Genomic DNA, 26859 nt, shown 5'->3' with positions numbered 1-26859 from the left:
GGCTGCTCTCAAACTCCTAACCTCAAGTGATCGCCCATCTCAGCCTCCCAAAGTGCTGGGATTACAGCAGTGAGCCACCACACCTGTCAAATTATGAAATTTGAGATGTTTAAACAGACTTTATGTAAGGTAGTTGTGACTCCTTTACCTGTCTTATGAAAATGGGTATTATATCACTGGGTGCAGTGGCTCATGCCTGTAGTCCTGGCACTTTGGGAGGCCAAGGCAGATGGATCACCTGAGGTCAGGAGTTGAACACCATCCTGGCCAACATGGCAAAACCCCGTCTCTACTAAAATACAAAAATTAGCCGGGCATGATGGCAGGTGCCTGTAATCCCAGCTACTCGGGAGGCTGAGACAGGAGAATTGCTTGAACTCAGGAGACAGTGGTTGCAGTGAGCCAAGATCATGCCACTGCACTCCAGCCTGGGCGGCTGAGCGAGACTCTATCTTGTCGCAGGGAGAAACACACACACACACAGAGAGAAAAGAAAATGGGTATTATATCTAACTGAGGGATGTTTCCCCTATCTAGTGCTATAAAACTGAAGGCATGTAAATCTGCTCTTTGAGAAATGTTAAGTGGACACACTAAATGGGAACTAGTAAGATTGCCTTAGCCCACAAAATATGGGGTAGAAGCTGGATTGCTAGTTGGGACAAATCCTCCACTTCATAGCCTTTTGTGGAGCATTTATTGGGGCTTATGGCAAAAGACCGTGAGTACTTCCCAGTAATAACTACTGGACTAGAGAATTTCCACTTGAGGGGCATGTACTGTCTTGCTACGGAATGTTAACTGAAGCCACCCCTATGCTAATGGAAATAATGGTGCCCAAGAGTTCCATGGTAAAATAAAAGTGGTTTACATAGATCTTGCTACCTGGATGTTCAAGGAGGACAATACTCATGAGCAGGGAGCTTCTTTTTACCCTAGGACTGTTTCTAACTGTGTGAGGGGCTGCTAGATTCTACAGTGCCTGATGGTTCTCATGAGCTGTTTGGCTTGTGAATGGCAATTCAAAGGTAAACAAATACCTTGTTTGGAAGGCTGCTGCTCTGGCTAAAGAAGGGTCAAAAAAAATTTATTTTTCCTTTATTTCTAGTTTAGAACATTTGGGTGAAGTATATTTTTGTAAGCAAAATTACATTTCTGAGTTCTCCAAAATTCAGATTGTGATGTTATGACAGTATAGTTGTTTGCATAAGTTTAGTAAGAGTCTTTTAGAACAAAACAGTTGGAGACACTGGTTATTTTACCAAGACTTTCACTAGAATAGCATATTTTTAGGTAAAGTTCCAACAAAGCCAACTTAAGAAGAGCCTATATAGTCAATGAATTCTTGCTACACTTTATGTAAATCATCAGACAAACTATAATAAGCTTAGAACTTATTTTGCACACAAATTGGTCTTACTATAATTTTTAATAGAAAAGGAGGGCTAGAGAGAAATTGTTTCAAAGGAAAAATGTAACGCTTTATACTAGATTTCACCCCTAACTTTTGTTTTTTTGAGTGCAGATTGAATCATGAATTATATTTTGGCTACAATAATCTCTAGAGAGTACCAGATTATAAGATTATAATTTTTTCATATCTTTAGTTGGTGCCCTAATGGAATAGGTTTATTTTTCTGTTCTGACACACAAATAATCTTTTTATTGTCAAAATATTAATGTTATTTATTTCTCCTTGTTTTACTTTCAAGGAAACCAAACCAGTCTCCCTCCTTCGGCATCCCACTGGGCCTGATTTGTTTTTTACTGCAAATGCCCTGCTACTAAAACTGTTTTTTGGGGGAAAAAAAAAAAACTGGTTTTTGTCACAAAACCCAGATAATTTAGGCATGCGGATACATTGTAGGGTGAGTAGGGCAGGGTTTATTGAGTGAAAAGGGAAAAAACAGGGAAAAGGGAAACAGGAACCCTCAGCAAATTGAGAGAGTACTGCTAGCAGGTTTCCTAACTCACAGATTGAAACCTAGGTTACCACACAGGAACAGGAGAGGCCAGGCTTCTCCCCTCTGCAAACGGCATGAACTTCCTGAGGCTCCATCCTGTCCTCCTGGTGCATAGGCCAGTCAGAGATTCTCCAGGGACCCCTTTTTACTTAGTCTCATTCACCCTTCTAAAGAAATACATCTAACTGCCATTAGAAGGATAAGAATAAGGACTAAGACCAATCTTAACTGCTTCCTGCTGACAGGAGGTGCTGTTTTGGGAAAATGGCAGTCAGATCTCCTTCAGAGACCAATCTAAGGGTCCCTAGCAAAAGGGGCCGTCATCCAAGGCTCCAGTTCATAACCACTTGGAGTGTGATGGTCTGAAGGCAAGAAGAGACAAACCGGGTTATTAGAAAACATGTATCAAAACGAAATAAGTGGCGAAGGGTAAGGACCTCTCAAAAATCCTGAGGCCTTTTATAAACCAGTTTGCACAGGGAGAGGGGCCCAAAACCTGACTGGCTAAAAGAAAACTTACCCTTTTGTCAGCATGTCCGGCTTCTGGGTTCCCTTCCCCTAAGCCCAATGCTAAGCTAACAAGTTTAAGGTTTGGGAAATTAACCCTTCCCAGTTTGGAGGGTGCATCCTGGGGAGGCATCCTGTTTCTGTCTGTGAAGAGGATAGAGGAGGAAAAAGAAAAAAGAAGACATTTTTTCAAAGGAGTCCCAGTGGTTTCATACACATTGTAGGGTGAGTAGGACAGGGTTTGTTGGGTGAAAGGAAAAAAAAGGGAAACAGGAACCCTCAGCAAAGCAAAAGAGAGTCCCGATAGCAGTTTTCCCACCTCACAGATTGAATTCCAGGTTACCACACAGGAACAAGAGAGGCCAGGCTCCTCCCCACTGCAAATGGCACAAATTTCCTGAGGTTCCATCCCATCCTCCCAGTGTGCAGGCCAGTTGGATATTCGCGGGGGACCCCTTTTTACTTGGCTGTCTCAAAACTGCAAACACCCTCCCTCTAGGCCCAAGGACTATCACAGGAGAAGTGGACATGTGGGATTGTAAGGCTGGTTGTGAGGGATAGAATTAGGTCAAGGTCAGACCTTCCAAATCAAGGATGGGTACAAAGATGCCTAAACAGCTGATAAAACAAGGGATTTTACCTCCTGAGCTATTGTGTGGCACCTTTCCATCCACTTCAGCCATAAATAATTTCCTGCTTCCTGTAGAATTAAAACAGTTACTGAAGCTACCCCTATGCTAATGAAAATAATGGTGCCCGAAAGAGTTCAATTACTGATAGGATAAAGATAACTTGTGACAAAGCCTGCTGGGTTAATACCCTCAGTTATGAGAAGTGCAGATAGTTCTATATGTGTTTTAAAAACTTTTCAAGACAGTGCTTATGTTTTGTATAGCCAATTGCTGTGAGTCTGTAAAACCGAGACTACAGTAGCTCAATGCATACAAGTTAAAAATAAGTCAGTTTTGTAACTTCGCCTTTGGTTTTTTTGATTGTTGGCTTTCTACTTAAAAAAAATAATTTTAAGGGGTAATGAATGCCTGGCCATGTCCACCCAGTCTGACCTAGAACAGTTAGTTGGCTGTAAGTCTTTTTGACTCTAACACCCTTGACCATAGAGAGTCCCACCGACGGACAGGATGGGCCCAGGGCAGGCAACTATGCCACACCAGCAACACTGTGGGACAGAATTAAAATTTGGTGGCCATTGATGTTGCCTCTGGCAAATCTTGGCCAGAAGTGGGAGAATGTATACCAAAAATAAAATTCAAAGTGTGTTCCACCCACCCACCTACCCACCTCCCACAATCATCTGAATAGACTCCCTCCTTGGCCAGGGTACTGTAAAATTTAACCTGAGAGACTGGTTCAGGCCGTGATGAGAAATGGGGGAGTTGGGGTAGGACATGCCTCATTATACCAACATCAACACAGACCTTAAATCTGATAAACATTTACATTCTATTCTCTCTAAAGCCTGATAATTGGAGGCTTCATCTGCATGATAAACCTAGGTCTCCACAACTGCTTGTCTTCACCCAGACATTCCTTTCTATGCATAACTGAACCATTCCCAGTCAGAAACTGTTTAAATCTACCTATGACCTGGAAACACCACCCACCCTGACACCTACCCCTACCCCACCCACGCCTTCGAGTTGTCTCGCTTTTCTAGGCTAAGCCAATGTAAACCTTAACATGTATTGATTGATGTATTATGTCTCCCTAAAATGTATAAAAGCAAGCTGGGGCCCAACCACCTTGGGCGTGTGTCCTCAGGACCTCCTGAGGTTGTCATGGGTGCATCCTTAACCTTGCAAAATAAACTTATTAAATTGAGATTTGTCTCTTGTCTCAGATACTTTTTGGTTTACAGCTTCTAACTCACTGAGGAGAGAGCCCCTTTTGCTCAGTAACAATTCTGGCAACCCAGGTGGGATGAAACCTGTCTGAAGTACTGTAGCCCCTTGATGGGGTACAGGCCCCCTTCACCAACCCTGAGTGGTCACCTAGACCATTTTGTCCAGAGGCTCGGCATAGGGCTCCTGCTTGTCCGCTGAGGCTCCCTTGGTACTACTCTTTTTTTCAGAAAAGAAACTGCTTCTGGATTAGATATCTTTCTGATAAGTCAAAGATGTTAATAATAATAGCTGCTGTTTATTAAATGTTTATCATAGGCTGAAGCGGTGGCTCACGCCTGTAATCCCAGCACTTTGGGAGGCCGAGGCGGGCAGATCATGAGGTCAGGAGATCGAGACCATCCTGGCTAACATGGTGAAACTCCATTTCTAGTAAAAATACAAAAAATTAGCCGGGCGTGGTGGCGGGTGCCTGTAGTCCCAGCTACTCGGGAGGCTGAGGCAGGAGAATGGCGTGAACCCAGGGAGCGGAGCTTGCAGTGAGCCCAGATGGCGCCACTGCACTCCAGCCTGGGCAACAGAGCGAGACTCCATCTCAAAAAACAAAAAAAAGTTTGTCATATACTAAGCATTGTGTTAGTTGTGTGCCTGATATCATTTATTCTTTACCACAAACTACTAAAAACAGTATTTTATCAGATTTACTTTAAAGATCTAATTGACTTTCATTAGCAATCCATGAATGGGATGCCTCTCATTTAAGATTTAGGAAAGGCACTCTGATGAGCTGAGCAGAAGAGGCTGGCTTTGTAGGCAGGAAATGGTTGAAGAAAGCAGAAACAACAAAGGGCAGATTGGTCATTTAAAAGTTACCTATAGGGTTAAAACAGAGGGGACTCCCCTATCATGCCTGCTCAGGTAAACTGGGCCCCTTCTGATTGGTTGCTGTAAATCTCCTGGTTTTAGGGGGAAACTGGTTTCAAAGTACAGTTTGTGAAGTACATGGCACCTAGAATAAGTGACTCCATTCTGGTTTGGTCTGGTTTGTTAGTCCTAATACACCCTATAGCTCAGTCCAAACCAGTTATTTCCCTTAAATTTCATTTAGAAAAAGCAAGGATTTATTAGCCTTCTTTATAGATAAGGAAATTGAAGTTAAAGTTAAGCGATGACAAGTGACTTGTTCTAGGTTACATAGCTAAGTAGCAAGCTAGGACTGGAACTCAATGCTTATTCAGTTTCAAAGGCCCATGCATTTGAACACTTCATCTTCATATATTTTTAAGCATTTTCTTAAATTGAGGTGTAACTTATAAACAAGTGCATGAAACGTAATGCAGTTCAATTAATTTTTACATACGTGTATGTAACAAATATCCAGATCAAAACAGAACAATTCCAGTGCTTTAGAAGATGTCCTTATGCACCCCTTCCTATCCAGTTCCCACTCAAGAGTAACGATGTTTTGACCCATGCTGTCTCTTTTGTGTCTTTTTTCTCTTAGTATTATGTCTGAGATTGGTCCATGTTGTTTGTATTGGTAATTGCTGTATTTCATTATATATATAGACCTTGAGGGATTTATCCATTATCCTATTAATGGACATATGGGTTCCCAGCTTTTGGTTATGACAAATAAGACAACAAGCATTCTATTTTAAAAGATTTTTTTAAATTCTTGGATTTAAGTTTATAAAAGTTGGGATTTTTTTCCACATAGTTATACACATTTGTGCTACATGACCAAGGTATGTGTTTTAACTTGAAACTTAGGGTAATATAGGAGTTCCAGATTTCTTCAATATAAAAGATCAAGTCAAAGTCAAATACATTTAAGATCCTTCATAACTATGTTTTAAGTGAGAGTTCACTCATAACTAGTAAATGTATTTGATGCTGTCTAGCTTTACATAAAGTAGCTCTTCAAAACAAATCTGGTATTACTGGAAATTATTTGTCAGAAACACAAATCATATTGTATTAATGCCATATCTGAGGGCATTTCTGATTTTGTAAGCTGTGTATCTGCAAATACGTTTCAATGAATGCCAGATCCTTATAACAAAGCTATTTATTCTCATATCGGGTAGAGATTAATACTTAGTAGAGTTCTCAATTTTGCTATTCATATGTAAAGATTTTTCCTTTTTAGAAGAAATATTTCTTTTAAACAAACATGATTCTATCAACCTAAAATAATCAAAAGTCAGAATGTTGTTTAAAAGAGAATTTATTTGGCCAGGCACGGTGGCTCACACCTATAATGCCAGCACTTTGGGAGGCCAAGGCAGGCAGATCACTTGAGGTCAGGAGTTCGAGACCAGCCTCACTAACATGGTAAAACCCCATCTCTGCTATTAATAAAAATACATAAAAATTAGCTGGGCATGGTGGCATGTGCCTGTGGTCCTGTCCTGGCTACTCAGGAGGCTGAGCCATGAAAATTGCTTGAACCCAGGAGGCGGAGGTTGCAATGAGCCAAGATCATGCCACTGCACTCCAGCCTGGGTGACAGAGCCGGACTCCGTCTATTAAAAAAAAAGAGAGAGTTTATTTAAGAACAGAAGTTGAGGACTGCAGTCCAGGACACATTTCCAGTTTGCCTTGGGGAGTACTCCAGAGAACAAGAGAAGCTCAAGTTTTAAAGAAAGACAAATGAGGGGCAGGGACAATTACAAAAGTTCTTCTTCAGGAATTCTCATTGGCTTACAGAAATGGCATTAGTTAATGATTGCCTATACATTGTTGAACTATAGGGTATAAAGCATTTTTTGGCTACTTGGTCTCAGTCTAGAGCTTGCATAGCAAGTGGCTTTAAGCAGTAATTATTTAGCTCAAGGGGGAATGACTTCTGGGCCTGCTAATTTAAAGGGGCTTGCATTCCTCAGATAAGTTTTCTTTTTCTTTTTCTATTTTATCAAATCTTACTTCAGTTTGCTGTGTATATGCAGTTACATATTAATGACCTTTATATGAATATACATGTTAATGAACATGAATATACATGTTCACATACATGTTCATTAACATGTATATTCATATAACGTTCCAATGACTTTAAAGTGGAAAAACAGAATGATAATGTCTTAATGTTAGTGCCTCAAGTACCATTAGTGTGAAAATCAGCTTCCTTAATATTGAAGCAGGATGTTTCCCTGACTCCTTTGCGGGACTTACAACAGGGGTACCTCCTTTACTCAGGCCACCATTCTCAACTCCTCCCAAGAGGGAGCACACGAGCGAATGAGGTGGGAACTGGCATGCACGAGCACTGGAGCTGACTGGCTGCTTCAAAGCTGATGGGATCAAACTCCACTCACTCAGACTCACCGCATTCCACCCCTCGTGGAGGGAATGCACAGGTGAGTGGGTACAGGAGCCAAAGCGAGCGCTTTTGGGCACTGGCAGGAGCAAACTCTGTGCAGGCCCTGCAGCAGCGTCTAGGTGGGGGTGCTTGTGACCCCCAAAGCCCCAGAGGTTGTGTTACAGTGTTCATTTCACTCTTCCATCTGCAAACAGCTTAAGTGTTAACAGAGCAGTGGGCTCTCTGCCTTTTCGCATGAGGCAGCTGTCCTCCACCAGGGCAGTGTGACCGCCTTTTGTATCCACACTCGTGGCTCCCAAGCTCTTGTCTGGCATCCAGGAAAAATGAGGTCACTTGAACGAATTGAAGGATGGTAAATGCAGGGGATTTTATTGCCAATGAAAGTGGCTCTCAGTGGAAAGGGGAGCTGAAAAAGAGATGGGGCAGGTAGGTAAGCTTCCCCTGAAGTCCAGTCATCTCCGACCAGATTCTTTTCCAAAGTTAACGCCATCAAGCTGTCCTTATGAACATGTCAGGCCACTTCTCTCCAGTGTCCAGCCGTAGTCCCTGACATCCAGCTGCATCTCTCTGCTAGCTGAGTCTGGGGTTTTTATAGGCACAGGATGGGGGCTGGGCAGGCCATGGATAGTTTAATGAAAGGCAATATTCGAGTGGAAAAACAAGTTCTCACTTTGGGCCACGGGTTTCAGGCTTTTCCACTTCAAGGTGGGGTTTTATTACGGACCCACCCTTTTCTGCCTAGAATATACCTCCATCCTTATCAATATGTGTTGACACAAGCAAAATGTCATATTATTTTATATAATAGAGTCTTGATATTCTGTTTCACTGTGGTGGGATTCTCATAACAATTTCTACATTAAAATTAAAATACACATTATCTATTTTCATGCTCATAATCCAAGTACTCCAACTTAAGGAATGTGAAATAATAGCTCTTTAATTCTAGGGAAAAAATAGAAGATAACAGCCTTTATTCACTTGAATGTACAAAAGTACATGCTTTAAACTAAGATACTTATTTCCATTTAATTTAAAAACAAACTTCTTGATGGGCTCAGTGACACATGCTTGTAATCCCAGCCCTTTGGCAGGCCAGGGTGGGAAGATTGCTTGAGCCTAGGTGTTTGAGAGCAGTCTGGGCAACAAAAAATAAAATAATTAACTGGGTGCAGTGGTGCATGCCTGTTGTCCCAGCTACTCAGGCTGGAGTGGGAGGACCACTTGAGCACAGGAGGCCGAGGCTGCAGTGAGCCCTGATCACACCAGTGCACAAAAGCTTGAGTGACAGAGCAAGAGCCTGTCTCTTAAAAACTGAACAAGGCCGGGTACGGTGGCTCATGCCTGTAATCCCAGCACTGTGGGAGGCTGAGGCGGGCGGATTACTTGAGGTCAGGAGTTCAAGACCAGCCTGGCCAACATGCTGAAACCCCGTCTCTACTAAAAATACAAAAATTGGCTGGCTGTGGTGGCAGGTGCCTGTAAACCAAGCTACTCAGGAGGCTGAGGCAGGAGAATCGCCTAAACCCAGGAGGTGAAAGTTTCTGTGAGCCAAGAGCATGCCACTGCACTCCAGACTGGGCGACAGAGCCAGACTGTGTCTCAAAAAAAAATAAAAAATAAAAAATCTTACTTTTAATTGGTAAGTCTCAAAAGTACCGTTTTACCTCTGCAGTATATACTTTATATTTCTGAACATCTAGTGCAGTCATGAAAATGTTGTCATATTGAGATATAGGAGTGTAAAGCGAAGCTGTTTCAAATCCACACTTGACAAATACAGTGATTTGTTGCCAGGTTTGTAGTCGAGTGAGGAATAAATGCCAATTGCTTTGTAGTATTGACTTTTCAAGAGATATGAGAAAGAAACCATAACTGAGAAGAAAACATGTCTGATGCCCAGGGCTTTTTCGTTTTCTTTTGTTTTAAGGGGAAAACATGACAGAGCTTTGACTTTGCTGCCTAAAATGTTATGACTATTAAGAAAATAAATACTTTGTGCTTCTGAGTGAAAAGAAAAAATCTCTGAGATACCGAGAAAGGAAGCAAAGAGGCAGAGCAGTTGTGAAGCACTCTCCTTCCTTCTGTAAGCCGTTGATATACGTAGGGTCCATGGATATGGTTAATGTGTGTGCTAATAGTGTGGCAGTGTGGCTTCTATTTGCCGTATGGTTCTCTGGCAGTGGAACATAGTGCATTGTTAAAAAGTGAACAGAGGGTATTCCTGAAGTACTCAGAGTTCACACTAGGGTACTATGTTATTGTTTTGTTTTTGTAGTTTTTCTTGCTTTCTCAGTCTTTTTTTCTGAGGACAAAGTAAATGGAATCTGACTAGAGGACACCAATTTGGTTTATAAACTATGACAAAGGATGGTAATTTTTATTACTGGAGGACAAACATGTCACCCTTTCTTGCATAGTTCATTTAGCATTTAGAAAAATTGCTTTTTTATTCCTTGTGATCAGAGTCAGCTTTTACTTTTTAGAAATCAGCCATTGTCTTATTTTTCCCTCCTCTTCTCCCTTGGTAATCTTGTAAATCTAAAAATTAGAAGCAAAATAGATTTGGCCACATGAATACTGGTTACATACAGAGACATATTTGAAATTTGCGTGATTTAGTAGCAGCCTTTCTGGGGATATTTGATACATTTGTTATGCATTGTATGTATTAATACCCTACCAGACACCTTTTTTTTGGTTTTTTTTTTTTAAGAGAAAAGCAAACAGAAGTTTATTAACATGATTACCTTGTGAATACATGGGAGATAACTCAGAAATGAGAAAATCTCAAGAGTAGATCTCAAAGAGGTGGCTTTAACTTCAGACTTACACACTTCATTCCCCAACACAAAGAATGAAGAGTGTAGGCCAGACAACCCTCATTCTCTATTAAGACTACTTGGTGAAGAAGTGCAGGGTAAACAAAGGTGAGATTTGTTATGCAGATTGAATTTGTGCTTTTTGTGTTGATAACAAGTTTCCAGTGATTTAGGCCTTTAATCCCAGTACTTAGGGAGGCCGAGGCAGGTGGATCACTTGAGGTCAGGAGTTCGAGACCAGCCTGGCCAACATGGTGAAAACCTCATCTCTGCTGAAAAAAATAAAAATTAGCCAGGCGTAGTGGCAGACACCTGTAATCCCAGCTACTCGGGAGGCTGAGGCAGGAGAATCGCTTGAAACTGGAAGGTGGAGGTTGCAGTGAGCCAAGATCACATCAGCGCACTCCAGCCTGGGAAACAGAGCCAGATCCTGTCTCAAAATAAACAAATAAATGAAAGTTTCCAGTGATTTAGTCATCCTTCTCTTCCTGGTACAGAAAAGAAGACACTCTTACAAATGTAGATATTCTTTATAAAATAAATTTCTCTTACAAAAATATAACTTTTACTGTTTTCAGAGCTTCTCCTGTGTCTGTTTCCCAAAATAATCAGTTTAAAGTAATCCTGTGCCAAAGAGGCATATTTGGAATGGCATATACTGGTGCCCTACAGACATATTTTGGGGTGTCATGTCCTGAACTCTACAGTTGGCTCCCTCCCCCTTATGGAAATGTAAATAAAATCTATAGGAGACCATTGGTTTCCACTGAGCTCCTGCACCAGCTCCAACAGACCAAACCAAGTTAGAGGTCCCTCCTGCTAAAGTTCGATGTCACCAATCTAAGTTATCTGACCTGAGAAATCAGGAGAGAGAGAAATAAAAGTCAAATTCCCAAACAGGCCAGTTTTAGCTGGCATGGTAACGGAGTCTCCTCTGCTTTAACCCTTACAAGGAAAGTAACTTTGAAACTACTAATTTACTTTTTGTTCCTCATTTCTGCTTTCTTCAGCCTTTTACCCATCCAAAAATACTCACTACCCACATTGCGGAAATGAGCTCTCTCAACTTCTTGTTCTGAGGGTTGCGTGACTGGTGAATTGTTCTTTGCTCAAATAAACTGTTAAATTTATCTTGGCAGACTCTATTTTGATCCCCAAATTTGATTTAGATTTGGGGCCATTAAATTTCACTATTTAATAATAACCCTACTGGATGAGAATAAGTGTTTCTCAATTTCTGGTGATATGGTTTGGCTGTGTCCCCACCCAGAATCTCATCTTGAATTATATTCCGCATAATCCCCACGTGTCAGTGACAGGAGCAGGTAGAGGTAAGTGGATCATGGGGGCAGTTTCCTCCATGCTTTTCTCTTGATAGTGAATGAATCTCACGAGATCTGATGGTTTTATAAATATCTGGCATTTCCCCTGCTTGCACTCACTCCATTCCGCTGCCCTGTGAAGAAGGTGCCTGCTTCTCCTTTGACTTCCGCCATGATTATAAGTTTCCTGAGGTTTCCTCCCTAGCAATACAGAACTGTGAGTTAATTAAACCTCTTTCCTTTATGAATTACCCAGTCTCAGGTGTTTTTTCATAGCAGTGTGAGGACTGATATATCTGGGTACTTAACATTGGTTTTTGTCTGTGGTTTTTTACATATACTTAGGGCTGCCATGTACAGCTCTATGTACTTCACGACACAATTGCAGGGACAGCCATTCATGTAAATGACAATGTCTGTGGTTCTCCCTGGAGCTGTGCAGTGAGGCAGCCTACTACGCTTACCGTCACTTCTGTGGTGCTGGTTAGTTTAATTGGCATTACTATTTAAGTTGTCTTGATTCAACTGAGTATTTAAGAGTCTTACGTTAACTTCCAAGAGAATTCCTCTTTAGCCTCTGTGCCATGAAATTTTGTGTCTGTGGATTAATTTGGATATATAGAAAGGGGACAGAGTATTCAGTCAGTATTTAAAACATGAAAAATATACAATTTAAGTATACCATCAATTTGGAAATAATCTTTTTTTTTCATGCTTAATCTCTAATAATTAGGGATTATCAGATAGCAACTGGGCATTCTACAATTCAGTCATATTGTGACATTACTCAGTTAACATCAAACTCTCTAAGGGCTCACTCAGTCCCACAAAACTGCCCTCACTTCAGGCACCAATCACAAGTCCTGGGTCCCCAGGCCACCCCACCTCTGTCTGACTTTGCTACCAATTCAGGGCTTCCCATAACCTTCTCTGAGGTTTGACAATTTGCCAGAATGACTCATAAAACTCAGGAAAACTCTTTGCTTGCATTCACTGGTTTATTATTAAAGGACGCTATTCAGGAACAACCAGATGGAAGAGATGAATAAGGCAAGGTGTTGGTTGGTGGGTCAGAGAGTTTCCATGCCATCTTTAGCATGCTGCCCTCCCAGCACTTTGATATGTTCAACAACCCAGGAACTCACTGAATCCCATTGTTTAGGGGTTTTTATGGAGGTTTCATTACATAGGCATGATTGACTAAACCATTGGCCATTGGTGATAGAACTCAATCTCTAACACCATTCCTGGGAGGTCAAGGGGTAGGGCTGAAAGTTCCATCCCTTTAATCAAGGCTTGGTCTTTCTGGTGATCAGCCCCTGTCCTGAACGTATGTAGGTCCTCCTACCACTAGAGTCACCTTAGCATAAACTCAAATATGATTAATTGGGGCTTATTATGAATAACAAAAGATGCTCCTATTACTCAGGAAATTCCAGGGATGTTAGGAGTTTTGTTCCAGGAATGAGGGACAAAGACCAAATATATGTATTTTTAATTATATCACATTTGAATATTCTGAACAGTTTGCAGTAGTATAATGTTTTAAAAAACTAGAAAAACACAACAATAGAGGATTGATATTAAAACAATGAAATAATATATATCCATTAGAAAGGAGTATTTTTTTTTTTTAAGACAGAGTCTCTCTGTCACCCAGGCTGGAGTGCAGTGGCGCCATCTCGGCTCACTGCAACCTGGACCACCACCTGAGTTCAAGCGATTCTCCTGCCTCAGCCTCCTGAGTAGCTGGGACTACAGGCACGTGCCACTACACCCAGCTAATATTTTTTGTATTGTTAGTAGAGACAGAGTTTCACCATTTTGGCCAGGATGGTCTTGATCTCCTGACCTCGTGATCTGCCTGCCTCGGTCCCCCAAAGTGCTGGAATTACAGGCGTGAGCCACTACACCCGGCCAGAAAGGAGTTTTAATAAACAGTTTTGAACTTGATTAGCAATTTCAGCAGTTTCCAAATGGAAGTATTTGTTGGTAGAAAATCTACCAGCAAGAGAAGAGAATTATAGAAAGCTGCCAACACAGTACAGGCAGTCTGCAATTTATGAAAGAGTTGTGTTCTAAAAGTTGGCTGTTTGAAATTCTGAACACTTTCCCAATGAAACAATGTTATAAATACTCTGGGCCCAAGTCAGGCTAGAACAGCCTTAATTTTAACCATGGAATTCTTGGAATACATGTAGTATCCACACTTCTATTTATGACAGTTTTGAGTCAACTGCGTCTTCAGTTTCAGCTAGAACCATCTAAAACTGATCTTCCTTCAGTAGAGTTGGAAATTCAGAGAATATGTTAAGCATAGCATAGCTTCAGATATTAATTAAACTTCTGGCCAATGGCAACCTGTTAACTAAATCTTCAGAACAGAAGATAGATTTCTACACCTGCCCTTAACTCCAGGATTATAGGATGGAAATAAGATTTCGTCAGAAGTTAAGAACTGCTTGTGATTGTCTTTTTTATTTTTAATCCTAAAAGCAATACCTATCCATTTAAAAATAATTAAAAGTAGAGGTAATATGCTCCACTTGCTGTTAAATCATTTAGAAAATTGTTTTTGTGTACATATACGACACAGCTAGAACAAGTGTGGCTAAAAAAAGCAATGCAGTTGGTAAATAAAGATGAAGGTTTGTTAGGTTGTTCATATTCTTTCAACTTTGTGTAAGTTTGAAAATTTCAAAACAAAAAGATGGCGATTTTTTTAAAAGTAAGAGGAGTATTCGCTTATCTTCAATCCCCAACCTCATTCTCCTCTCCAGAGTTCAAACCTGTGCTAGCAGTGTATATAGATTTTCAAGTGTCTTTTCGAGCATGTTTTTTAAATCCATTTACAGAAATTTTTTTTTGCACAAACAGAATCACAGTATATATAGATTCATACTACAGTCACCAGTCAAGGGGTTTTGTCCAAGACCCCAAGAGCAGGTTCTTGGCTCTCATGCAGGAAAGAATTCAGGGCAAGTCACAGAGTAGAGTGAAGTTAAAATAATTTACTACAGACTACTGAATTACAGAATAGGGCATCCTCAGAGAGCAAGAGGAGGGCGCACCCATTTCAAATATAATGCTAATATGAGTTATTAAGAAAAGTGTACTTCGGCCAGGCGCAGTGGCTCACGCCTATAATCCCAGCACTTTGGGAGGCCAAGGCGGGCGGATCACCTGAAGTCGGGAGTTCGAGACTAGCCTGACCAACATGGAGAAATCCTGTCTCTCCTAAAAATACAAAATTAGCCGGGCGTGGTGGTGCATGCCTATAGTTCCAGCTACTCGGGCAGCTGAGGCAGGAGAAACGCTTGAATCCGAGAGGCGGAGGTTGAGGTGAGCCGAGATCACGCCATTGCACTCGAGCCTGGACAACAAAAGCAAAACTCCATCCCAAAAAAAAGAAAAATGTGCTTCATTACAAAGGCTTATGACCAGCTTGTGACAGGCTGTTAGTGTTGTTACTTTCCTATGTTACTATTGATTTTAGCAAGAATTTATGAGTATACTAATATTTTTAAAGCAAAACCTATTCTTAAACTAAGAATGCTTTTTGTTCTTAAAGTACTGGGACATTTCCATAAGTCCTGGGTCTTCAGTTAGTTAACATCATTAACTTGTTCCCTCAAACATAAATGCCTTGTGACCAAGAGTGCCCAGTCTCCTGGGAACATAACACAGCAGGTTTGGCTTTATCCAGCCTTTATTCAAGATGGAGTCACTCTGGTTAGGGTGCCTCTGACACTGTTGACTGATATTCTACTTGCTTTTAAAATTTAACAGTATTTATTAGTTTTCTCTTGCTGCTGAAAAATTACCACAAATGTAATGCCTTAAAACAACACAAATTTATTAAAGTTCTGAGGTCAGAATTCCGAAATGGGTTTCACTGGGCTAAAATCAAGGTGTTGGCCAGGCTCCATTTCTTCTGGAAGCTCCAGGAGAGACTTGATTTTCTTGCTGTTTCCACCTCCTAAAGGTCTCCTGCATTTGTTTCATGGCCCTTTCTTCCATCTTTAAAGCCAATGGAATAGCATCTTCAAATATCTCTTTCACTGATTCCTCTGCCTCTCTTATAAGGACTCTGTGATTACACTTTACCCACCTGGATAATCCCTAGCTCAAGATCCTTAATCATATCTGCAAAGTCCCTTTTGCCAAGTAAGGTAACAGAGTCCGGGGATTAGGATATCTTTGGAAGGCCATTATTTCGCCTACCACACAGGATATTGTGGCTGTCTTGCTTTATCAGTGTATATGAATCTGACATGCTTTTTAACAGCTGGACAAAACTGATATAAACCACTGATGTAACCACTCGGGATGAATATTTAGGTTTCCCTTTTATGCTGAAATAAATTATACTGCTATGAACATTTTTGTATGTATCTGAATATGTGAGAGTATCTATGGGATAAATTTCTAAAACTGAAATTGCTGAGTCAAAGGTGGTAAAAGATAAATTTTGGCACATTAAGATTTTAAGAAGTGTATGTGAGCAGACAGTGCTTCATTAGTCAGGCAGTTCCAAACCAGAATTGGTTGGGGCTCTACTAAAGGAGCATGAGGGAAGCATTTATAGGGTGAATATAGAAGTAGAGCAAAGAAATTATTTGGTTAAAATTTGAGCAGTTGCCTTATTTGGGTCATGCCTGTGGGAAGTTCAAGAAGATGTAACTAATGCCTAGTTGGCTGCCTGTGATTAGCTGAGCTAAGCTTGGTGATCTTTTAAATTCACTTTTGGTTTGCTTAAGTAGAAAACCCTGAGCCTTAAAGCCACCTCAGTCTAAGGGCCTCTCATTTCGTTATCTTAATAAAGGGTAAATGTGTTGTTGATAATACGGCCAAGTTGCCCTCTAAACTGTTGTGCCAGTGTACTGTACATTCCTACAGCGGGCTTCTCCACTGTGTTGTCAAAATATTCAGTCTTTTTAATGTTTTTCAGTAGATGGGTAAAAATTATGTTAATTCAAATTGCATTTCCATGATTAAAAATGAGATTAAGCATTGTTGTACTACTTTTTAAAGAATTTTCTGTATTAAACTTTTTGGACCCTAAAGAGAAACATATTTCATGATGCATCATGAGAACTGGGGTACATAATGTTTATGTTTATTTAAAACCATGTTTATTTCATGCAAAATTCATTTTAAATAAATATCTGTACATCAAAATTGAATGGTCTTCAAAAATTGTTTAGTAATAATTACCAGGACTCCTTATGATAAATACTATATATGGGACTTTGGTATTGATTACATAAAATATGATTATTTTCTTACATTTATTTTTGGTGTTAAAAAATAATTCTGAATTGGTAACTTTTTTAACTCTAAAATTGCCAACTTCATAACATCATCTTTGAATTTGTGTGTATCTTACCTCATTGTCACATCCTGCCTTCCCTCACACTTTAGAAAATTGTCCAACAAAGCAAACTAGGATGAAACCTGTATGATAAATATATAGAGAAGATACAGAGAAATGTAATTGGAGGTTATTTATGCCTCACCTTCAGTTAATTTTTTTTTTTTTTTTTTTTTTGAGACAGAGTCTCACTCTTGTTGCCCAGGCTGCAGTGCAGTGGTGCAATCTCGGCTCACTGTAACCTCCACCTCCTGGGTTCAAGGGATTCTCCTGCCTCAGCCTCCTGAGTAGCTGGGATTACAGGAGTGTGCCACCACACCTGGCTAATTTTTATATTTTTAATAGGGATGGGATTTCACCATGTTGGCCAGGCTGGTCTTGAACTTCTGGCCTCAGGTGATCCACCCGCCTCAGCCTCCCAAAGGGTTGAGAATTCAGGTGTGAGCCACCGTGCCCAGCCAATTTTTCAGTTGATTTTAAATGATCTCTGGAAGAAAAGTTTTACTCTTTAAACTTTTAAAGAGTTCTTCTAAATGGAAAATGTTTATTGCTTCTGGAGATGGGAGCAGGGACTGGGTAGCTGGGGTGGTGATATCAAGGGTGGGAGGCAGTCTTTTTTACAGTCCTTTTTTTTTTGGTGTCTTTAAACATTTTAAATATGGAATTGGATCACCTTTAGAAATAATCACGAATTGGCTGGGCACCGTGCCTCACACCTGTAATCCCAGCACTTTGGGAGGCCGAGGCAGGCGGATTACCTTAAGTCAGGAGTTCGAGACCAGCCTGGCCAACATGGTGAAACCCTGTTTCTACTAAAAATACAAAAAAAAAAAAATAATAATTAGCCGGGCATGGTGGCACACACCTGTAATCCCAGCTACTCGGGAGGCTGAGGCAGGAGAATTGCTTGAGGCAGGAGAATTGCTTGAGCCTGGGAGACAGAGGTTGCAGTGAGCCGAGATCATGCCACTGCACTCCAGCCTGGCTGACAGAGCGAGACTCTCAAAAAAAAAAAAAAAGAAGAGGAAAAGAAGAAACAATCACGAATTTTAAATTCAGTGGACAGAAAAAATTTTTTAATCATTTTTAAAGCCCTTTTACCGTTGGCTTTCCTGTGATTCAAGTGGCAGCTTGATTTCATTGAAATGTGGAAAGATGAGCCATCCTATTTTTCCACATTAAGGATTGGCTCTAAAAGTGATTCTGGGCTCAACTTGGGGCTCTTTTGTTGGACCTCTCCTACTCAATTCAGTAGGCCGTTGGTTTTCCTCAGGTCCCTAAGGCTTCAATTACCATCTGTTTGATGACAGCCCCCAGATATCAATCTGCAGTCCAATCACCAACCCCACTACCATTATGCACATTAAAGTGTAACCCACCTTAAATCAGAAAGTGGAGAAAGGCTTATAAACTTTTCCTCCTTTTACTGCTTTTTTACCCCCTCTTCCATGCCATAGATTTGCTGATGATAGCAAATGACATTATACAGTGTGGCTTATCCCGACTTCTGTCATTCAGGGTTTAAAAGCATTTTTACCTATCAGAATAAAATGCTTCCTTTGGTCAACCACCTTTTGGCTAACATTCCTTACTATTTTAGGTTGAATTCTCTTACCCGCCCCTGATTCCAGGAGATGGACATGACAGCCACACTTTACCTGAAGAATGGAAGTATTTGCCCTTCCTTGCCTTACCAGATGGCGCACACAACTACCAGGAAGGTATGTAACAAGACAGTGAAGCAGTTAGGTGCCATTTTTTTAAAAAATTTGCCAAAATATCTTAGGTTCTAAATACTTAGAAATTAAAGGCCTTCAGCCTGTTAGAACTATTTATAAAATATTTACATGCTTGTTTGGAGATAACTAGTCATTCACTACAGCACCTCTAAAGGAGTGCCAGGCTTACATTGGCTGTGGCTGGTGAACCTTGGCCATGCTTCTGCCAAGTGATTAGCCAGAGCAGGACAGCCACCACTGGAAGCACTTCCTACATCTATACTTCATACTCCTCAGAGGCAAACCAGGGGGCTTACCAGCACCAGCTGTACATTGTTTGGGACTCTAGCTGCATACTTGCAGTACTAGGTTATCGCTCCAGTGCCCACTTTAGAAACAGCTGAGATTGTTTTCGTGCCTCTGGAACCATTGCTGTCACAAGTACTCTGCTTCCAAGGTTGCTTGCTTGCATGCAGAGCATGTTAACACCCTCAAAGAAAGCAGGGCTGTGAAGTTCTTACCGAATCTCCTGCCACCCTATAACTGAGTACTTTGCCTGACTTAATGAAGGATTGTATTTTACTATGGTATTTGATGCTCTACAAAAATGTTTTTGTTGTTGTTGCTATTGATTTTCTTTTTTTTTTTTTTTTTTTTTTTTTTGGAGACGGAGTCTCACTATGTTGCCCTGTTGCCCAGGCTGGTCTCAAATCCTGAGCTCAAGCAGTTCTCCTACCCCAGCCTTCCCAGTAGCTGTGGTTATAGACGTGAGCCACCATGCCTGGCTCTGCCACCATGCCCAGCAAAAGGACTGCTACAAACATGTGAATTAAGATTATAGCGAATGTTCTACAGATTTTCTTTATATTTGTGTATGTATATAATTTTGTCTGTACTGTCTATCTGAAAGGCAGTTGCAAACATTGTGACACTTTAAATACTTAAGATCTGAGAATGAGATCATTCCCCATTGTAACTTCCAGTACCATTATCACAGCTAAGAGATTTAACAGTAATTTCATAATACTATCTAACATCCAATCTGTGTTCAAATTTTCTCAGTTGTCCCCCAAATTTCTTGTATTCATTCAAGGTTCATGTGTTGCTGTTGGCATTTATAACTGTCTACTTTCTTTTCATCTAGAACGATTCCCTAAAGATTAAGTATTTTCTGTAATTGTAGTCTCAGTTTGACCTGTTATAATTCAGTCTCTTGGGCTTTTTGTGATGAGTATTTACCATAAGGCAATGAGAAAAATTCTAGGAAACCACTGGTTGTGGTGCTACAAATAAGTATGATTTGGATTCCTTGTTTTATCATCATTTTTGTGTTAATGACTGCATTATGATAGCTTCAGATTTTACTACTTATTAATAAGGGTAATTCACCTCACTATTTACATTTTTCTATGTATCTCTTAGATACTGTGTTTTTTCACTTGCCACCCAGAAATGGAAATGGAGCCACAGTATTTGGTATCTCTTGCTATCGACAAATTGAAGCCAAGGTATGATAGTTAATAGTGAAAAACAACTCCAAAGTCCTTTCTTAGATGTTGGACACTTAGAGAAACACAGTCTTTATTTTTCAGTGGTGCCTGTAATGTTGTTTTAGATTTTTGTGTACAATTTGTAGCTGTTTTTTCAATAGTACCAGTTTATTCACAGAAACATTTTATTAAGTTGACATTGGTGGCTATGCTTATATTTGTATCATAATATTTTGTACATTGTTTTTAGATAGTGATACATAAATTATCTATTTGTCTTTTAAATACTGTATTTACATTTCAAGATGTCTTTGAATTTTCTGTTTCTAGTGTTTGGCATATAACTTAGAAAAATTGAGTGGTAATGCTTGTGTGTTTTTTAGTTTTTTTATTTTTTTAAAAACAGGGCCTTGCTATTTTGCCCAGGCTGGTTTTGAACTCCTAGGCTCAAGGGATCCTCCTGCCTCAGCCTGCTGAGTAGCTGTGACTACAGGTGTGCACCACTGTGCCTTGCTTTTTTTTTTAAGCAGCATTTCAGAAGTAGTGGGACATGCTTAGCAGGGCTCCCAACTACTCATAAGTCGTCTTAATTATCTCTAAAATTTCTTTTTTTTTTTTTTTTTTTTTTTTTTAATGAGAAAGAGTCTCACTCTGTTGCCTAGGCTGGAGTGCAGTGGCACAATCTTGGCTTACTGCAGCCTTGACCCCAAGCTCAAGCCCTCCTCCCATTTCAGACTCCCAAGTAGCTGGGATACAAGTGCGTGCCACCACGCCCAGCTAATTTTTGTATTTTTTATGGAGACAAGATTTCGCCATGATGCCCAGGTTGGTCTCAAACTCCTGAGCTCAAGTGATCTGCCCATCTCAGCCTCTACAGGCGTGAGCCACTGCGCCCAGCCTTGATTATTCTTAAACTACCTGCTAGCTTAATGCCTGACTTACTAAAATAATTATAATTGATAAATGCAAATAAGCCAAGATGGTGGCCCCACCTTTCATGATTTGCTTATGTGTAGCACTGTTTTTTTGTGGTGGGGATAATCTTGATGAGCAAAAAGCTCTTTCCTCTCAAAAGGTCATTAATACTCTAAAGTAGTGAGTGGTTCTCAATCTCAGCTGCACATTGTAATCACCTGGAGAGCTTTAAAAGATTCTGATTTAATGATCTAGACATGGGAGGTGGGAATGTTTTAAAAGCTCCCCAGGTGATTTCTCTACATAGTCAAGATTGACAACCACTGCTCTAAAACAATGATTTTTAATCAGAATTACCTGGAGACTTTTTAGCATCTGTACCTAGCCTTTCCTCCTAATGACTGAATTAGAATCACTGGGATTTGAGCCTGGACAATTAAAAGTTGAAAAGCTTCCTCAGGTGAATAATTAGTAAATCTTTTTCTAACTTGTTATGATGAAAATTTCAAATATGCAGATAAATTTAAAACCTAGTACCTTGAGTACCTGGGTACCCATCACCTAGACTCATAGACTGTGTGTCTATTTTTCCCCTGACCCACTTGAATGTAAACTACAGGTGTAAATTCCAGGATACCCAAAGTAGGTAACTACCATGAAATAACTCTCTAAGCACAGGGCCTGGAACCTGGAACACCCATGTTATGTCATGAATGACTGAATCTAAAGATAAAGATATTATGTCAAATAATAACATACACCTTAAATGTATACAATTTTTGTCAATTATACCTCAATGAAGCTGAGAAAATAAAGATAAAAGAGACTGGGCCCCAGTGGCTCACACCTGTAATCCCAGCACTTTGGGTGGCCAAGGCAGGCGGATCACGAAGTCAGGAGATCAAGACCATCCTGGCTAACATGGTGAAACCCCATCTCTACTAAAAATACAAAAAAATTAGCCAGGCGTGGCAGCACACGCCTGTAGTCCCAGCTACTTGGGAGGATAAGGCAGGAGAATTGCTTGAAGGCAGGAGGGCAGAGGCTGCAGTGAGCCGAGATGGCGCCACTGCACTCCAGCCTGGCGGCAGAGCGAGACTCCGTCTCAAAAAAATAATAAATAATAAATTTTAAAAAAAGATAAAAGAAACCTGAGAGTAAGAGTTCGCCTGACAGCTTTGAGCAGTTGATGTTTTCGTATACTATTGTAATCGAACCCAGGTTTGGCTGCACACTGCTCAAAAGACAAGAGAGAGTTGCTGGGAGGAAAAGGAGATTTATTTGGAAAGCCAGCTAGATGGTGAGCTAGCATTCTAAAGTAGCATCTTAAATTTTTCAGTCTGGCTGGAGGATTTTTATGGGAAAGGGATAGGGGGCAGAAGAGGAAGTTGGTATCAAGAGGTGACACACAGACATCTGGGTACCAGCGAGGGTCCAAGGAGTTTGGATACTTCTTTGTCATTGGTCAGGCCACAATGCTCCTATAAATCTTTAACAAAACATAGTTTGTTGTTTACATACTTTTTAAATCCCAGAGTTGGTTTTAAAACCTGCATGATTGCTATTTGTGCATATGATCTTAGTGCTCTAAAATTATCCTTGCCTATGTGCACGAACAGGGAAACGCTGCCCAAAAAATGTAGTTAGTTATGTTCTTTTGCTATTTCACTGTTACACTATTACCTTTACATACTTATATGTGAGATGAATTGAGCTGCTGCCCATTCTTGGAAATCTGTTCCTTTTAATACCTTTTATTACCCATATGTCATGTAAGCACTAGTAAAATTATTTCTCCCAAGTGGGTCTTATCCCTCAGTGCTGTTTTCACAGCCCTCGTGCTCTGCATAGCCTTTAAATACTGCCTGTCTCCCAACTCCCTGGTTCTGACCCACTCAGGAGTACATTAGAGTTGCCCATTTTTCCAGTGATTGCTATCCTTCTCAATAGATAATAGGCAATAGAAGCAGACAAACCAATTATTGGAGCCTGGAAGAAAGACTTCAACTCCTTTTGAATGAAGATGAGACAGTGGATGAATCCAATCAGGAGGAAGGATTCTACTCCACAGCTAATTTAAAGTCTGTTCATCAGTCATCAGTTGAAAACATGGGGGCCCCTTGGTCCTCAGGACAGATCCAAGAAGGTGTCAGGCAGTACACTAGAGGAGGAAGTCTTTCTTACTTCCCTCACAGCCTTGCCTGAGGTTAATCAAATCAAGATTTGCTCTCTACTAGTAGACGACTGTAGAAATCTCACATAGTCATCCTCACAATCACTGAGAAATAAATTATGTGCTTGTGTTTGGTGCTGGGCGCCAATACAAGTTTCCAGGCAACATGGAACAAGTAACTTAACAAAATTGCTGACATTTCTTCCATCTCTGGAGAACAAGCTGTCTGTTTTTGTCATCTCTTTTTTCTTTTCTTTTCTTTTTTTTTTTTTTTTTTTTTTTTTTATTAAGTCGGAGTCTCAGTCTTTCGCCCAGGCTGGAGTGCAGTGGCACGATCTCAGCTCACTGCAACCTCTGCCTCCCGGGTTCAAGCGATTCTCCTGCCTCATCTTTCCAAGTAGCTGGGATTACAGGGTTGTGCCACCACACCTGGCTGATTTCTGTATTTTTAGTAGAGATGGGGTTTCACCATGTTGGCCAGGCTGGTCTCGAACTCCTGGCCTCAGGTGACCCACCCACCTCAGCCTCCCAAAATGCTGAGATTACAGGCGTGAGCCATTGCTTTTGGCCTTTTGTCGTCTCTTAAACTAGCCCCTTCTCACCAGAAACAATGGTCTCTGAAAGGACTGTCCATTTATAACCAGAATCAACAGTGATTGATTTGCATTGAATGGTTGATTTGGTCCTGGTGACTTATACATAGAGTATTCTCCATCAGATTATAAATTCCTTGAGATTCGGGATTGTCCATTCACTATTACATTCCCAGTGCCTCCCACAGATTCTGGCACATAGGTCCAAACTGACATTTATTTGCTCAGTATTTCCTGAGAGTCTTAATAAATAACTTTTTGAATTTAACTGAATGTAAGAAATTTCTTATATATAATTGCTATTTTTATGTTGAAAAAATATTTTTGAAATATTGCTATGAAATATTTCTGATAAATTGCTCTTTGTTTATAATAGGCACTGAAAGTAAGACAAGCAGATATCACCAGAGAGACTGTTCAGAAAAGTGTCTGTGTTCTAAGCAAGCTGGTAAGAGACCAAGTAACGTGTTCATTATGTTAAACCTTCATGGCAGATCTTTCTTGAAGGATAAGGCACTATTAGAATAAGAAGAGATTTAAATGACATATTAAAATTATTTATGCCCTAGCATCTCCCCATTCTCTTTCCCTTTCAGCAGTTTTCATTTGCATCTCTAACCAAGACTCGGTAAGAGAAAGGAGATCTTATAGCTATTGGAAAGTAAGTTGACACATAAACAAAATGAGGTAGCTGATATATTTCATTTATCCATTTTGATTTTGTCCAAAATCTTTTTTTTTTTTTTTTTTTTTGTTGAGACAGAGTCTCACTCTGTTGTCCAGGCTGGAGTGCAGTGGCGTGACCTTGGCTTACTGCTACTGCAACCTCTGCCTCCCAGGCTCAAGCAATCCTCCCACCTCAGCCTTCTGAGTGGCTGGGACCACAGGTATGCACTACCATGCCTGGCTAATATTTTTGTATTTTTAGTAGAGACGAGGTTTTACCATGTTGCCTAGGCTGGTCTCAAACTCCTGAGCTCAACAACCCACCTGCCTCAGCCTTCCAAAATGCTGGGATTGCAGGCGTGAGCCATCGTGCCCAGCCAAAATCTTATTTTATCCAAAATAAAATTCTGAGGATGAGAATATTTCTTCCAAGAAGTAATTTTACATATAAGGCAAGAATAGTCTCCTAGAAAAGGAATGGCTGTGGCCGGGCGTGGTGGCTCACGCCTCTAATACCAGCACTTTGGGAGGCCGAGGTGGGCGGATCATGAGGTCAGGAGTTCAAGACCAGCCTGACCAACATGCTGAAACCCTGTCTCTACTAAAAATACAAAAAAAAAGCCAGGCATGGTGGTGTGCCCCTGTAATCCCAGCTATTCAGAAGGCTGAGGCAGGAGAATCGCTTGAACCCAGGAGGTGGAGGTTGCAGTGAGCAGAGATCAGCCACTGCACTCCAGCCTGGGTGACAGAGGGAGACTCCGTCTCAAAAAAAGAAAAAAGAAAAGGAATGGCTATTATAAAAGAAATTGTCAGAAAATTGATCGATTATTCATCTGATTCCTGTACACAGCTTTGAGAAGAGTAGCCTGAAAAATATACATGAGTGAATAGCTTTTTTATACTGGACCAGATGACAGAAGAATAAGTACCAGATATTAAAGGAAGTGTAACATGTTAAGAGGCTTCCTGAGTAATCATTCTTCAAAGGACGATTACAATAATAATAGATGCCATTTATTGAGTGCCTATATATCAGGCATTAATTCTGTACCAGATGCTTTTTATATGTAATTGTCATTTCCATCCTTATAACAATATTGGGACATATTTACTGTTCTCATTTTATAAATAAAGGCATATCTCAGAGAAAAAATGTGTAATTCTCACAGACATGTAACTACTAAGTGATAAAATTAGGGTAAAAAAATCGAGTTTTATCTGTCTCTAAAGCAGACACAAGGGATGGGAAGAGGGTAGCTTACTCAGAAAGATCTGGTTGTGGTTTTTCTGGTCTATGTATTGAAGTCTATGTATAAAAATAAATGATTTTATACTTTGATGGGAATCATGATATATTAACAGGGATACTGGGAAAGAGACTCTTCCAGTATTACTTGTTTTTAATTAATTAGAGTATATATACATCATTGGTCATTGCATCCTGAAATGGACATAGAAATGAGAAAACATCTAGAAAAGAACATTACAAATAAAAAGATGAAAATGGTAGAAGATCCTAAATAGAGAAATAAGGATTAAGGGATAACTTTGCTCAAATATATAAAACAATATTATGATAAAGGATACAAACTAGTTGTGAGCCTCTACAGAGGACAAAAAAGGGAAATGAACTTAAATGTAATCATGAATGTTCAAATAGATGTAAAAACAGGCTGTTATAAGGATGATTAAATGTCGCTACAGGCCAGCAAAACAGTGTGCAGAATTAGAATATGTTTTAAATCATATAATAGTAATAGCTAATGTTTGGATACTTTCTGTGTGTCAGATACTTTTTACCAAGTGCTTTTACCTGTTATTTAATCCCTAAAACAGTCAAGTAAGATGTACTATTTTCATATGCCCATGTTCAGATCAGCAAGCAGAGGTGGAGAGGTTAAATTCCCAGAGCTGAGTGATGGAGCCAGGCCCAGCAAGTCTGAGCCCACACTCTTAAGTACTGTACTGTCAGTGTTTCAGGTACTTTTCACTTGCAGCCAAAGAACAGATGACTTCACGGCTTTCAACTATGAATAATACGCACTAAAGTTGATAGTTACTAACTTCTTTCTCCCTGTTCTCTTCAAATTAAAAGGTTGTGGGGTTCTGTTTGTTTTACTATTATCAACCA

General features: G+C 40.2%; 1 protein-coding gene across 6 annotated transcripts in view; it reads left to right on the top strand.

The window, feature by feature from the left end:
* AVL9 (AVL9 cell migration associated) overlaps window positions 1–26859 on the top strand; it is an 83870-nt gene that overhangs the window by 24129 nt on the left and 32882 nt on the right. For 4 of the 6 annotated variants that reach the window (XM_055293469.2, XM_055293468.2, XM_055293472.2 and 1 more), the window contains exons 2-4: window positions 18774–18894; window positions 20314–20399; window positions 24439–24510. In XM_055293469.2, coding sequence (XP_055149444.1) covers window positions 18774–18894; window positions 20314–20399; window positions 24439–24510 — 279 coding nt within the window. Of the gene's footprint in view, window positions 1–7396; window positions 7693–18773; window positions 18895–20313; window positions 20400–24438; window positions 24511–26859 lie in introns of those variants that run through there. The other 2 variants (XM_055293470.2, XM_063609695.1) reach the window with 2 other exon arrangements.

This window comes from Symphalangus syndactylus, chromosome 9 (genome assembly GCF_028878055.3).
Source record: "Symphalangus syndactylus isolate Jambi chromosome 9, NHGRI_mSymSyn1-v2.1_pri, whole genome shotgun sequence".
Lineage (NCBI taxonomy): Eukaryota > Metazoa > Chordata > Mammalia > Primates > Hylobatidae > Symphalangus > Symphalangus syndactylus.
Note: the sequence above shows the minus strand (reverse complement) of the source record. Positions and strands in the feature narration are given on the sequence as shown.